At 44.8% G+C, this 15862-nt stretch overlaps 2 protein-coding genes across 3 annotated transcripts; one reads left to right on the plus strand and one right to left on the minus strand.

Moving 5' to 3' along the window:
* Positions 1–202: 202 nt before the first annotated feature.
* Positions 203–6265, minus strand: prrg1 (proline rich Gla (G-carboxyglutamic acid) 1). 2 transcript variants are annotated; one of them, XM_062394835.1, is made up of 4 exons: positions 5824–6265; positions 4680–4747; positions 3759–3919; positions 203–2933 (listed from the first exon to the last, which is right to left on the minus strand). In XM_062394835.1, exons 2-4 carry the CDS (start codon positions 4687–4689, stop codon positions 2472–2474), a joined length of 633 nt encoding a protein of 210 aa, XP_062250819.1. In that variant the 5' UTR covers positions 4690–4747; positions 5824–6265; the 3' UTR covers positions 203–2471. The 2 variants fall into 2 exon arrangements, with proteins under 2 accessions (XP_062250819.1, XP_062250820.1); XM_062394836.1 differs by lacking the exon at positions 5824–6265 and adding an exon at positions 5268–5753.
* A 2084-nt stretch (positions 6266–8349) lies between these two features.
* tmem47 (transmembrane protein 47) lies at positions 8350–15791 on the plus strand. Its single transcript, XM_062396016.1, has 3 exons — positions 8350–8778; positions 12911–13051; positions 13383–15791. Exons 1-3 carry the CDS (start codon positions 8553–8555, stop codon positions 13559–13561), a joined length of 546 nt encoding a protein of 181 aa, XP_062252000.1. The 5' UTR covers positions 8350–8552; the 3' UTR covers positions 13562–15791.
* Positions 15792–15862: the final 71 nt, after the last annotated feature.

Genomic DNA, 15862 nt, shown 5'->3' on the forward strand with positions numbered 1-15862 from the left:
ACCTTGATTCTTTGAAAATTTGCCAATTTTCCTTGGTCTACCGTAAAATGGTTCAGGCTGTGCTCGGCATGATCAAAGGAATAGTTCGACAAATGATGATCATTGTGAGAGTCCACTCCAGAGGACTAGAGCTGTTTAAAACTCACAAATACATTTTCACACATGTGATCACACTCCTGAGACAAACATTTCAAACAAGTCATATTTTTAAATGTTTAATTACAAATAAATTCAAGCTTTTGCAGATAAAGGATTTATAACAAGTTCCCTCGCACTTCATGTTATATAACATTTTGTTTGTTTGATAAGGCATTGTAAAAAAAACAGTGCTCTGTAAGTAATAGTACAACTGACCTTACCAAAATGGCTACCCTCTACCAGCAAAACCTTAAAATAGCAACGTCATAGCAAGTGCTGAGGTTCAAAGGTCAACTCACAAAATAAGTAAAATAACAACCACCAGTGCTCAAAGTGTGAGGTGCAGACAGGAAATGTGACAGTCGTCAGTATCAGGTGGAAGTCCAGATATATTTGGTTTTATGCAGCAGCATTGCATATAGATCAGGAGCACTTGTTTTCCAGAGGATTACAGGGACATGGTTATTGCTGAGAGTCACGCTGAGCTCGTCTGGCTGTCCCAGTTTCAGTCAGCAGCTCATTTTGAGCTTGAACACAAAGTGTCTCCTTCACTCACAGCCGAGTGTTCAATCCTTCCATTGGTTTCGCTCTCACTGCTTTCCTGTCAAGTACAACAATCTCACTGTAACTTACTTGCACACACAGAATATACATATACAGATACAGTACACATGCTAAACATGGACTCTGTCCATAGTGACATTAAATAGCCTCACTCCTCTGATAACTGAAAACCCTAGAGCCCGTCTCTATTCAGCCTGTCCCAAATTCCTGTGCAAGTCACTTCAAAACTTCCATTAACCATTTACCCGCAAATCTACTTGTAGAATCCTCACTTTACGTTTAGCAAAAGACAACATAGCCATATCCAACACAGTTACAACTGCTTGAGGGGAACGGGTGGGGGACATATTTCACAGTTAAAGCAGCCTCTGAGCAACTGTCAGCAGCACAAACATGAACAACAGAGCACAACAAGCTGTGCAGAGCCTGATCCAACCTCAGGAGTACAACGCACACATGACACATTCACAAAATGTATTTCAGCACCCCCATGATGACCGATGGCCTTGTCTTGAACTCAAAAACATTCCCAATTGTAAAAGGAGGTTGGGCCAATTCATTAGTTTGTCAACCTGATTGTTTAAACCTGCGTTATGTGATATTCATGATTTCAATGGATCAAATTAAAGACAGTAATGGGGAGCGATCACGAGTCGTGCAACTTCAGTTGGGCAGTTCCGGTTCTTGAGCAAATTTGCTGAATAGTTGGGACTGAGTTAGGGTCGGATTGACCCTGAAACCGAAGCAAACACCCCAAAAACAAACAACCTGATATCACGATACAGGACAATGGAATCACGATATCCAAACTGTCTGCCAGAGCAGCAGGTGTAGCCTAATGGGACAACACTAATTTCTCATTTCACGATTATTAACAGAACGTGTAATTCACAAAATTATTATTCAATTTAGAATCTAGTCTAAATCCCCAAAATAATATTATGGATAACCACGAAATGAAACAATTTACAGTGATTATCTTGTGAAAACATGTTTTTTACGGTCTAGGCTGTTCTGTATTAGACGGTAAGTTAACAGTCCTTTTCTTTAGATGGCTGCATGTGGGAGAAATAAGGAGGTGTAAAGACATTTTGTTCATGTGGATGGCTAAATAATTATTGAATCTCAAACAGGTTAGACATATTATATGACAGAATTGAATTTGTGTTTTTTTCTGCCCCTAGTGGACAAAAATCTAAATTAGTGTGGGTTTCACTGAAATTGATGTGTAGATTAAAAGCTGGTTCTGGATCTTGCAAAGTACAATTTTGCAATAAAAAACAACTGCAAGAGGCCACAGTAAGTACTTGTTTTCACAACAAATTGGTCAAAATTAAACATTAATAACATCAGTTAATTGGCACTAATCTTCAATAAACCATCGGCCCAATCCCTTAGTACACTGAGAACAGCTCCTTCATTATGGTAATTATCACTCTTTTCCCCTTCACGCTACATGCAACATTTGTTATGTTTGTAGAGTTAAATTAATTTACAACAGTGGGACAGCATAGATACAACTTCAGGATCTTCAGTCCAGGTTTTGGTATTGCAGTATCACACGATCCGTCCTGCCATCACTTCACCTCACTGAATAAAGGTTAGTGCAAACTGCAGCGGCTCTGGCAGAGATTGAATTAATCCATTGACCATTAGTGTTTGTGTAGACTGGGGAAGGCTGGTGATGCCACAACAGTGTCATTGCTAGAGGATAAGAGAAGTCTTAGTGTAGGTTAGGGCTTTTGTTGGGGTTGTAGTGAAAGGCAGGTCTACTTCCCACGGCCGCTGACACTAGAGGCGCTGTTGGTGACGATGTCCTCGTACTGTGGAGGTGGCTCCGTCTCTATCTGGACGTCTGTGTGGCCGACAGCCTCCTCATACGATGGCGGCGGATCTCCGGCGCTTCCTCTGCCTGACGTGATCTCTGAGCCTGGATAAGCTGGGCTGCTGTGGACACTGAGTTCTGACTGGTCACCCTGGTGGTAATCCCTCCCCCAATGGTCCATCGAGACCACTGACAGGACGTGGTCGTGATGCGAGTGTCCCAGGCTGGGGCTGCGCTGCGAGCGCTTGCGGGAGTGGCAGCGCCACACGGTGATGGCGACGGCAGCGATGACAAACACGACGAGCATCAGCGGCACAATCAAGTAGATGGAGTGGACCCCACCCACCACCGTCTCCAGCCCCCCGGACGGACTGCTCTCACGCACGTACTCCTCCCAAAACCGTCTCTGCAGCCAATCAGAACAAAGACACAAGTTTAGATGTATTTCTCTCAAGGCAAAACTCAACTACTTTCATGCAGGATGCACACAACTGTTTCCAAAACCCAAGGTCCCGGTACACAACACATTTTGTATGGATAACTGCAACTGAGAGGCTGCAGACAACAACAGCCATCCAAACAGAGACCACATGATTGTGCACGTCCATCTGCGTGACTCTGCTCGCTGGCCTCTCACAATGGTTTCACAAACACGCCCCCCCTCTCCAGCATGTACTCGGCTGTTCTTCCTGCTGATAATAATCACATCCTGAAAAACACCCACATTCCACAAGCTACCAGTCTTGGCAGAGAATTTAATACCTGACACATTAAAGGGATAGTTTGGGTTTTCTTTCATAGTGCATTGGTGTCAGTTACACGGCAGCAGTAGTAATATTGATTTGTGGAATTCAGCCCTAGCTGGGAGTCTCGTTTTTCAAGATTTCCAGCAACTGTTCGGATTAAGAATTAAAGTAAGAAACATCCTTAGAATCGGCCATCTGTACTTTCCGGTGGACAGTTGTGTGTTGGCACTTGTTATTGTCTAATGACCACACACACTGGCAAATATTTGTGTGCCCAGTCACAGGCTGGCCTGGAAATCTCATATCCCTGTATAGACATCACAACTGATGAGTCACTCAAACAACCAAATGATTAACTAACAACGGTCACTTTGGTGGGTTTTATGTAGCAGGTGTGTAATAAAGTGTATTTTCCGGTTTTTATGTAATTTTCTGGTGAGGAAAAGTTGCAGGCTCTGATGTGATGCTTTCTCTCGCCCCCTCACCGTCTTCTCGTCATTCTCGAAAGCTTCGCGGGCCTCCTCATAGGTGCAGATCTCCTCGCGGCACTCCCTCTGGATGTCCCCCTGCTTCATCTCCTCCAGCATGAAGTTGGCCCTGCGCAGCCGCCGCAGCACAGAGTGGGCTGCGGTCGCCGGCAGGAACACTGAGAGGAGGGCGAGAGCGGAGGGGTGGCAGGGGAGACAGAAGACAAGGGCAAAGAAGGAGGGAAAGGATGCAAGTTTTTTAAATGTCCAACAAAAATGCGTGAATTCAGATAACGTTGCAACACTAGAGGCAAGTGTGTATAAGTAAGGAGGAGGAAACAAAAGAGGGATTAAGCAAAGATAGAGAACTGAAAAAGAGAACAGTGAGGCAATGGGAGGAGAAGAGGACAGACATGCAGAAAAAAGGCCAAAACTGGGAGAACAAAGGCAGTAGAGCAGAGTTGAGCGCTGCCCAGTGCCCACATTTCAGCATAAAAACAAACGTTTCTTTGATGTCAGCATATAAATCCTCCATGAAGTTAGTGAGACAGACCGCTCCTCTGTTCCACACTCCCAGAATAAGAACATAAGACTCTAGCACAAACTGCCCTGGGAACGTCTGGCGAGCGAGGGAATTAACAAGCAAAGGAGTCTGTGTGATCAGGGATGTGATCAGCACAAGACATGCAAGGTAAAAATAAACAAGTAAACAAATAGATATACTCCTGAAAAAGAGCAATGTTTTTGTGCTAAAGGCGATTTTCACATATCAGCGACTAACTTATGTTTGAAGGTGTTGAGAACACACATATTCAAAACAAGAAAAATGGAAGAAAGGAAGTGGAAGGGTCCATTTCTGAGGAATCTGAGCGATGAAGTCCATGCAAGTGTCTTTGCTTGTGGGCACAGGTAGAATAATAATAATGTTCACAAACTTACCGCTCCCCATGATTCCTGCAAGTCTGTTTGGGACGATTTTTCTGCAGGAACACACCTTAATGTACAACCTGCGGATATGAATCATACAATAGTCACCTGAGTGCTTGTTTGGTTCTTAAGATTAAAAAAAATTGACTAATGAACACAAGTGATCGCAAAGTAACAATAATAAACTGTATTCATATAGCCCAGTAACAAGGAGCTCTACAAGTTTAAAAACTGAAAGCAAACAATAGGAAACAGTTAAAAAAGCAAACAAACAACAAGCAACTTGAAGACCACAGGACAGAAGGTTAATGTCACATTTTTAAGAACTATTTGAGCTTCTGCAACAGTGAAAATGTTTATGCTTAAAATAATAATAACAACAACAAACATTTATATGACAATTCACATATCCTTGAATGCAGCTCAATGGGCTTTACAAGGAAGGACCATATTAAGACAATACATTTTAAAAACAGTTATTTAATAGACAAATCCCTTATAATTAATATAAATTCAGGAGACTCCCTTTAGAGCTGGATTGTAAAAGGAAGCTAAGTGAAACCAGTTCAGATCAGCAGCTGTATGGTTTGAAACCATCACCTGTCAGCTGAGGGTCTGAATAAGAGGATCAGACGAGTACAGATTAATCGATTAATCGATATGATCTGTGTTTTCCTGCTGTGAACGTGAAACCTGCTTGACCACAGAGTCGCTGGTGACCAATGGCGTCCGCAGGCCACTGCTCCACACGCTGGACGGGTTCGCTCCAGGAAGCCACACTCCCCCCACCCGAAATAGATCCACAGCGGTCGGATACACAGCTAACAATGCGCCGCCGCCGCCGCCGCCCCGTTACACACCATCACCACAGACACGGACCAACAAGTGGAGCCACCGTTAGCTGCAGCCTCCATGTTGCTGCTAGCCGGCCTCATATGTGAGTGTGTGAGCGGACTGGAGCCGCTGCTGGTTAGCGCCCCGCGGATTGACAAGCGGCGGGGAGTGATTAGTGGGATCAGCTTGTCCCGGAGCCATTTAAACGAGGGACGCACGGTTTAAAGGACAAAGAGGCGGATGGAGACCCTGCCGTTAGACCCGACATGTTCTTTACTCCATTCGAAGCCATGTGTTGTTAAGGAGGTGAAGTTTATCTCACCTCTCTCTGTGTCCTAGATGCGCATCGACGGCCGCTCCGCTCCTCCGCCGCTCCACTGTGCAGCGCAGGCGCACTGATCTGTTTGGCTGCCGCGGTCAGTGATGCGGCCCTGCCCCTCAGTTAAAGGGACAGTTCACAGCATCCTGGCCTGGATCAACACATGATGGCAGCACGAGAGAGAGTGACTATAAACAGAGCAACACAAGGAAACTACAGGAAGTTCGTCAAAGTAAAATGTGGGAAATTCCCAAATTGACCACTAAATCCAAACTGGTCGACTTCCCGTTGCCTTTTCCATAATGCACTGAGATACTTTTTTGTGCATCTGGTTATTAAGATGCATTTATTAGTCCCAAACACATGCACAGACATGCACAGGCACACTCATGCAGGTAGGGAAATTTAGCCTCTGCTTTTAACCCATCTGGTGCAGGACACACAGAGCAGTGAGCAGCCATGTACAGCGCCCGGGGAGCAGATGTTGGGGGAGTAAGGTGCCTTGCTCAGGGGCACTAGACAGGGCAGGGAGAATCCTCTTGGATTTTTGGACAGATCAATCCAGGTTCGTTTTTTTGTTTTTTCTCCGTGGAGTCGAACCAGAGATGAACCAGAGACCTTTTCTGCCCATAGTCCAAGTTTCTGCCACTGGACCACCTCCTCTGGAAAATGTTAATGTTATAAAACCGGTATATACAGTGTAAAGACATATTTGATGTGCCAGAATATGTACGTGAGTGGATTGCACATGAACCATTTACTGCACAGACAAATGAATATGTTACAGAATATTGCACAGTTGAGAAGGGTTAAAGTGCAGTCCATAGTGGTGTGCATGTAGTTTTACTGGGAGCAGAGCTGGTTGTGAAGTCTCACTACTGTAGGGAGGAACGGCCTGGGCTACCTCTCCCTCAGATACTACTTTAATATCACATGCTCAAAGCCAAAAGGATAAAAATGCTTCTGATGAATCATCATTTATAAAAGGTTTTCATACTAAATGATTTATGAATGCTTAGTATATCATTTAAAGAGGCTTCATGGATCGTTTGTAAAAAGCCATTGTTAAGAACAACTGCTGGGCTCATTAGTGACACCTATGTTTGAACATATGATTCATCAACATTTGTATCTGCAGGTGACAGTAATATTTGCTCATAGCTCACTAGAAATATAAATGTCATACTAACGTTTACAGCTGCAAATCTGAAAAAAAAAGACTGTGAAGCAAGTCTCCCTCTGGATTAATGAAGAAAACCATCCTGTTTCCTCACCCACAGTCATTTGGTTGTTGCTCTCATCATCTGATCAGCATTGGTTCATTAGCAGCTGGTTCTTAATGGGAGAGGAAGAGACAAGACTTTCAATTTGTCTGCTTAATGTTCTGTGTAAGTGCATTTTAATGTTCATTCTCAGCAGTCACACACCTTCCACATGTGAACAAACGTAGTGCAACTCTGCAACACTGACGATGTGGTTCTGTGTGTGTGTGTGTGTGTGTCTCTTCTGTTTGCAACCATGTGAGTCTCCACTGATTACAATCTGCAATCATCAGTAGTGATGTTGAAAGTCTTTGCCGCCAGGAACAGGTGACCTACACAATCTCACAGTCTGTCTCCCTCCCTCCCTCCCTCCTTTCCTCCCTCACACACACATACACATACATACACATACACACACACACACACACACTGTCAAATCAAAATTGCTTTGAAAGAGCGACATATACATATATATATATGTGCATATTTATATGCATATATAAACCTGCATATAAAATAAATAATATGAAAGAATAAAATTGAAATCTTGCTGAAACATTTTATGAAGTAGAGTACCAATGTTTTTTAATTGAGTGTTTCCACCAACCAGCTAATAACATTACACAGGAACTCATGGTGAATTCACAAGGCGTCCACCACAGAGATTGTAAATGTAACTCCAAAGTTAATTGCTTCAAAAAGACTGTGTGTGTGGGTGTGTGTGTGGGTGTGGGTGTGTCTGTTAAACAATATGTATTAACTCCCAGATTCTTCCCTATAGGGATAAAGAATTAGCTAAGTTCAATTAGGAAAAAAACTACTAGTGTGAGCTTTCTTCAGCTCAGTGTGTGTGTGTGTGTGTGTGTGTGTGACAGTAATTGGTGTGTTGAAGTGCAAACTGAAGAGATGGAGCAGAGAAAGAGAAGGGTAAAGTGTGTCGCAAGAAAAGCTGATTTAAAAGTGAAAACCCCTGAAACTAACATTTCATCACATGTATTTAATTCTCACTGATATTTTTTTTTACCAGTTTTCAGTTCTGCCTCCAAATTGTATAAAAATACTCGTTAATTGAATCACTTATAAATCTAAATTATAATTTTAAAAGTGGCATCAGAGACATAGAGAGAGAGAGAGATGCTTAGTGTGTGTGTGTGTGTGTGTGTGTGTGTGTGTGTGTGTGTGTGCGTGTGTGTGTGCGTGCGTGTGTGTGTATGTATGTTTGTGTGTGCACTAGGACCCAGCAGCAGCAGCACCGTGATATTTCAGTGATGTTCAGCTCGGGTCTCTCAGCAGATCTCAGCTCCGGCTCCTCAGGACGCACTGTGCGCGGAGCTCCCCATCCTGCTTCCCTCATCCCGGGCACAGGCAGGGGGGGCTGCCGCAACTCATACACGGACCACCGATTCGAAATCACACATGCGTCTTCTCCAACTTGTCTTTTTTGAATGAGTGAGCTACTTTAGATCGGACATGGCCTCATCCCTGAGCGGCACAGAGGAGGTGCGGGTGTCGGTGATGACGCCCCTGAAGTTGGTGGGACTGGTGTGCGTGTTCCTCGCGCTGTGCCTGGACGTCGGGGCCATTCTGAGCCCGGCGTGGGTGACGGCGGACGACCAGTACCATCTGTCCCTGTGGGAGTCCTGCTGGAAGCCAGTCAGCTCCGTGGAGTGGTCCTGCAACAGCACGCTGGCCACGGGTGAGAGACACGCTCCATGGTGACGGGAGGCTGCTGATCCGCCTCCGTGTTAGTGTGAAGTTTTGAAACAGGCTGCAGCATCCTCAAAAACACCCGTTTGTTTTCAAATGCTGCAGCCGGGATGGGGTAGAGTTTTGGGGGGGTGCTCGCAGCAGACACCCACATCTTGAAATGAAAGAGACTCGCAGAGCAGAGGGATAACAAAGGGAGTCCCTGCAGGCAGAAGCAATCTGTTCTGTGCATGAGAATTATAAAAACATCTCCCTAGAGAATGGTAAATTTTAATTACTTTATAATCAGCTATTGCCTGGTTAATTTCGACCGCGGAACTTTTTTCAACACCAAGTAAGATGGTGAACAATGGCGTGCGTAAAACTGTGCGAAATAACCGAGGAAACAACTTTTGATTCTAAAAAAAGTGAGAATAATAACACAGGTCCAAAACAGACTGTCTATGCAGGGAGAGTTAAGTTTTTACATCCAGGACGACACTTAATGATGTGGGAATCTCGCCCCGCCAGGAGCGGGCCAGCTAGGGTTTCATTTGGCCTTTTGTTGCGCACAAAATGAGCCTTTGTGCGGGTTTCTCCACCGGCCAAGGAGCGAGGGCCACTCCGAGCAGAGAGCTCCCCAGAGGTCCAGATGCCTGGAGATTAGTTACCGGGGGAACAAGTGAAGCACTCCAGCAATGCTGATTCTCTCTGCCAGAGGGGGAAACTTCTGTATATGGAATCCCCACGTTTTAATTTGGGAGCATTCCATATTTCCACCCACAGCTGCACAAACAGCGGTGAACAAGGGTCGTTGGACTTTAACTGTTGTGTGTGAGCATTAACAAAAAAAATCAATTGTGATGTCAGGAAATGCCATCTCTTCAGCCATGGCGACCAGCCTATAAAAGCTAATGAGATTCAAAACAACAGTCATGTACTTTGTTTGGTGGATCATGTTAATTTTTCTTGCAACAAATTCAGCTCTGGTACATTTTCAGGCCACAGTTTGTTATGTGTCAGGTGGAAATGGATTTTGAGGTTCAAAACAAAAGCATCCTTGAACATGTCAAATTGACCTGTCTTTAAAGAGGGGCTGAAGAATCCCTATTGATCACCGCTGGCCTTCTAAGGTTGCAAGAATCCATACATGTAACTTGCTAAAGCGTCATTGTGGCCCAAAAGTTGACCAACTCTAAATATCATATCCACATTCTCTGCCTCGGGGCTTCTCCTGGCATGTGTGCGGCGCGAGTGGTGAATTGTGTTTTTGTTAGTCTGACAAAATGTTTTCATTCTGTCTGAGGGATGAGTAACTGTGGGTCAGGCTGGCCCCGGTCCTCCCCTGTCAGCACAGACAAAGTGCACTTTGGTGCCATATAAAGACATGCAGTCTCCGTGTCAGCTCCCAGCGGCGGCAGCAGCATACCACAGTTAATGCACACAGCAAACTGCCCATTTCCTCAGGCGTGTTCTTGGCTCCGCTTATTGATTTGAATCCCCCCCCCCCCCACCACCACAATCACTGTCTGTCTGCCCCCCAATATTTCCTCAGTGTCATGCTCTTGGCATTAAATAAATCCTGTTAGTTTGAAACATCAGCTGGCCGCTTAGATGTTCTGAGCTTGTATTGGAAGGCCTGCAAGTGTGTGTGTGTGTGTGTGTGTGTGTGTGTGTGTGTCCAGCAGAGCACAGTGCGTTGCAGTGTGAGTTAGAAAGGAGACATGAAATGTTGTCTTGTTAAAGGCTCACAAAGTGTTAAAAATATACAGAAACATATGGCAGCTCTCCCTCTCTTTCTCAGTCACACACACTCAGGCATGGTGTCAGAGGTAAATCATAAAAAAGACACATGGCTAGGAATGTGTTATGGTCATGCAAAATCTTTGTGTGTTTGTGTGTGTGGATGCCATGTCCGTGTGAGACGAGGGGATAAATGTGGAGCCAGCGTGTGAGTGAGTCCAGCTCAATCAGACGCGGTGATGCCAAAGCATATTAATCATGTTCTATGTTACAGAGCCTGTAAATTGTGAATGTCTTCTCTTGGAACAGTGTGTTCTTCACCGAGCTGTGAGGGAGTCAATGTCTCGAGACTCTCGACCCATGGAGTCATGAAGCAGGAACCTCTGTTTAAAGATCTTTCTGCTACCTTCACTTCAGCGAGAAAGACAGAGCGAGAGACAGGGAGACAGAGAGAGACACTCAAGGCTCCTCTGTGACACAAATCTTCCGCCATTGTCTCAGACAAAGAAACCAAAATGGGGCCCTGAAGCATCGTTTTTTTTCCGGAGCAACACTTCTGCAGCCCCGGACATGCACACAAGGGCCCATAATTAATTCTCAGATTAGATCTTGTGTACTGTATATCTACTTTTCCATCTGTCATCATGCAGGGCCCCGATTAATAGTTTGGCACTTCCCGCTCGTCAAAGCCTTTAAGCACTATAACTCTGGCTGTGGTTCTTGCACGTACGCACACAGGGCGTGTTCCAAATCTGGGATGAGAGGACTCTCTGCATCCTGCTGTTTCGCGGCTGCACTGATAAGAGTTTTTGGGTTGCAGACCGGCTTGGCTGAAGGCACCAAACTGACCTAGAGATGATACTGTATCTCTCCAGCAATTTGCATTGACAGCTGCGGGTCAAGCCACCGTGGACTTTTTCTTTCTTTTTTTTGACTGCGAGGCAGCCAGGGAGGCGGTGGCAGGGAGATTCGAGGGGTCGGTCTTTGAGGGGGCCTGGTGTTATGCAAGCCGGAGGCCGGAGGGGAACGGGTGCTCTGCTTTTTGTGGGCTCTCTCCAACATCCTGTGGTGACAGGGCCCATTTTTAAACTCTAAATCCTGAGCCATATTTGGTCAAAAGCAGTTGATGTTTGTTTATATTTGAGCCGCTTGGCCCCCTAGAATAAAGTCTCCGTCCAACACGAGTGGGAACTGCACTTTAAGCTGCTTACGTTTTGTCACTTTCTCCTCACTGGTGGATCTTTTAATGATTTTCTGCCTCAACAGAGAGGAAACATTCTTGGCAGAGCTTAAACTTCCTTTATTTCCTGGGCTTCATTATAAACAATAGCGTTTATAGCTATAAAGGAAACACGATGAAAATGTTGTCGGTCTCTCTACTGTGACACTGAATCTCTTATTTAGAGCCAACTCCCCTTTACACTTTGATGTTATTCATTTTCTTCCATCCAGTGTACTTTAAATTACTTCCTCATGTGTAATCAAATGCTTCATCATAATATCCCCTGCCTGTTTACATGTGCACCTCCTGTTTCCCTGAGGACACAGCAAAGTTATGAAACAATCCCCAATGTCTCTCCTGTGATAATGAAGTCTCCATGATTAAGATTTGTTTTAGTCTGTTAAAGTGTTTTCTTTGCTCTTCTAAAATATAGCACCTTTTTTTTGACGAACATCTTCTTCCCCTTCGTGTTTTCTCTCTGTTTCCACTCCAAACAAGGAAAGGAAAGAAGATTAAGACTTAAGACTCTTTTTTCCAGTTTCAGTGTTTTTCTAGTAAATCTGAATGGGACGCTGAGATCGCAGCTGAGCTTTGCACTTTCGCCAGCAGGGAGGGATACTCATTATCCGAGTCACCCCACAGTAATCACTTTGTGTTTCTGCTGCATTGGGGATCCGTTACTGAGCCCGCTGAAATCTGAGCGTAACCGAGCGTACGTGCATGCGTTTGTTTGCTTCTTGTCAGCCAGAAAACTGCTGTGCTCGGTTCGAGGGTCATTGACCGCGTGGTTCGCATTCCTGTGCTGCCACCGGCCGCGGCTCCCCGGCGGCTCACATCACAACGTTATGAGCAATCGTCGAGTTTCTGAGAATATGCACGGGGGAGTTGTCTCATCCCTCGAACCACAAATAGTTTGTGTTTACACTGTGGTTATTCATTTTTTCTCTTGTGACAGTTTGAGCATGGCAGCGGCCTGTGACCTACTCTGCAGCCTCCCTCCCCAACCCCCCACCCTCATTTATCTGTGCACCTTCCTCTCTGCTGTCAACAGCACGGACACAGCTCTCCAGTGTAACCTCGTTTTAGCTACCTATGTCACGCTCTATCTCAGTGTGATTTCATGCTTCCTCACTCCCCCCCCCCCCCTTCTCTCTGTCCCTGTGTGTGTTTGCCTCAGACTGGCAGATTGCCACGCTGGCCCTGCTGTTGGGGGGGGCGGCACTCACCCTGCTCTCCCTCCTCGTGGCGTTGGTGTCGCTGTGCTTCGGCTGCAGGAGTCGCTGCTACAAGCCTGTGGCTGTCATGCTGTTCTCTGCAGGTACGTATAAAGAGAGTCAGTCACATTCGGAAGCGAAATAGCAACGCAAAAGGGAAGAGCTGAGGGATAATCCAACGTTACAAAACAATGACTGTCCAGCTTCCAAAAGAAATGTAGGTTGCATGGTAGGTGGACTGTCAGGGTAAGACTCCAAGGCAAATAAATCCTGCTTTGTTTCAAATGTGAGTGTAAGATTTCAGGGACTTTAGTGCACCTCAGATCTCCCCCTTCCAGCTTTGGAAGTTGTTCAGTGGTTGCTTTAAACACGTATCATGTTATATGTGTTTTTAATATAAATACCTTCTCTCTTCCCCGTTGTATTCCCTTCCAGTGGTGCTCCAGGTGTGCAGCTTGGTCCTTTTCCCCATCAAGTTCATAGAGACGGTCAGTCTGAGGGTGTATCACGAGTTCAACTGGGGCTACGGCCTGGCCTGGGGGTCCACCATCTTCTCCTTTGGAGGCGCCATCCTCTACTGCCTCAACCCGAAAAACTACGAAGACTACTACTAAGCATATGCCAGACAAGAGGAGAGATCAGGACTCATTCATCTCAGTGATTGGAACATTCTGTCTGTTACAACCTTTCACAACCACAGACTACAAGTAGAATTACCACCGTGTGTCTATCCAGTCTTATAGAGGGAATTAAGTGTTTCTTCTGATAATTAGCATATGAATGATTGAGGTATGGGCAAACAATTTTTTTTGTACTGTCAAAATGACATTGACCTTTGACCCCCGAATTCTCATCTCAAAATCAGTTCATCCCTGAGTTCATGTGAATGTTTGATCCACATTTGAAGAAACTCCCTCATGCTCTCAAAAGGATGGACAACCTGAAAACATAATGCCTTTGGCCACAGACTCCCGATGTAAAGGCTTAAAAATGTTAAACACAAATGCTTATTGTTAGTTTTAATTTAATGCTGGAATTGAGCCTCTTGACTTGTTGTCTCAAAGACTTTCAACACTTATTGGACTGAAGCCCTGGGCTCTCTCGGGGGGGAAATCCAAAACCAGCCAGTTTCATTTTTTAAGACAATGTCACCATTCAGTGAAGAGTGCGTCCCCTTTAAGTGGAACTCCAGTAGGTCTCAGATTTGGGCAGAGAATCTGGAGGGAGCAGATGGATTCACTGACCCCATACCAGCACAAATCGTTAGACTAAATCAACCAATCAGAGCAGAGGGTTGCAAAGCAGAAACTCCAGCCGATCAGGGAATTAAAAGGAAACGTCTTATTGAAGTCACATCCCGAGGATGACAAAGTGAGGAAGACTGGGTCCACCCAAGGAAATGCAAAATGTCCTATTTCCCCACAGACACACTGCATCTGGAACTTGGCTTTGTCGTCTTTCTCTAGAAAAACACTTTGATGAAAACATGTCATGACGCTCCAGTGGACTGGTTTGATTTTCTGCTACCCTCTTTGAGTTTGAGAGAACCGATGAACAGGAACTACCTAAACACAGAGGAAACATCCCACAGGAACATTCAAACAATAGGATGAGAACATTTACTGGTTAATGAGCAGGTGTGTCTCTTACATGTACACTGGGTTAAAACCTATGGCTACTAAATTAGGCCTGCACCATAACCTGAGTTTACCTTTGATCAAACTGTTGTATTATATGTAAGTATGTGCCGTAAGCATAATTAAGCAATTACAAGCAGACCAGTGGGAAGGAAGATGGCAAATGACCATGTCTGCTGAGTGTGCGCACATGTCTGCATGATCCTACCACGTCATGGAACACACACCAGCCCATGTGATGCCTCCTTATCATCCCACTCGTAGGAATCGCTGTGGGAATGCTCTCAGTAGAGGAGGCCCCATTAAAATGCAACAGTTGTCGAATGGGAGGGAGAAGCTATAGAGGTAAATAACCGTGATTACTGAAAAGGTCAGTATATATTTGTTTTGCTTCTAAGTTAAGGTCCCTGACACTTTACTTTAGCAAGGGTCCAATGTGCTGAGGGGGATCACACGATTATCCATGTTTAAAAATCAAGTTTTTGAACATGTTAACATGTTTCCCTTGTAGTTTTTATACATAAACATATTTTGTTTGAAATAAGCAGGACAGTAAACAAATGCAAGTCCCGAAAAAGAAGGATTCAGGGACCGCTCACAGCAAATACCACAGGTCACACAAGTTGAACTGCATGAGAAAGCCCAGCTGCTATCTGCTAGCAGATTGGAAGCTGAAGGTTCACCACTGATGCATTCCTGTATGGGTGAAGGGTCCTCAGACAACCAGAGTTTGTGATGTCACAAACCTAGGAACACCTATGAGAGGAGCACAGCAGCTGGAAAAATCTCCTCAAAGTGAGCAGTGAGGGTGGAGACACACATTCAGATCCCAGACACAGCATGAGGAAGGAAGGTGTAGAGTTATATTCATGTCATCTATAAATTCATTACATGTTGAATATGTATTTGTTTTTGTTTTAGGGTAATAAGATACTGGAATGGGACTTTTAATGGCAACTTGAAAGTACTTAAGTACCGTCATACCTAAAAGGAGGACAGGGTGAACATGAGTGGTGAGTGGACCTACAATGATCCGCTCTCGTAATGAGTGTCCACTCAAACCTTATTTAAAATGGTCAGAAGATTCAGCTCCCCCTTCCTACATTAGAGAAAGAGTGTGTGTTTGTGCATGCCACAGCCATGTGCTGCTGTATTTGATTCCCACTGGTTTGATTACTAACATAATAAATATGTACTGTGAAAAAAATGTGTATTTGGTTCCTTTGGGGGAGAGAGCATCTGTGAAATTATGACATCAGCTATACAGACATGAAAGCT

This window comes from Platichthys flesus, chromosome 9, assembly GCF_949316205.1.
Source record: "Platichthys flesus chromosome 9, fPlaFle2.1, whole genome shotgun sequence".
Classification (NCBI taxonomy): Eukaryota; Metazoa; Chordata; class Actinopteri; order Pleuronectiformes; family Pleuronectidae; genus Platichthys; species Platichthys flesus.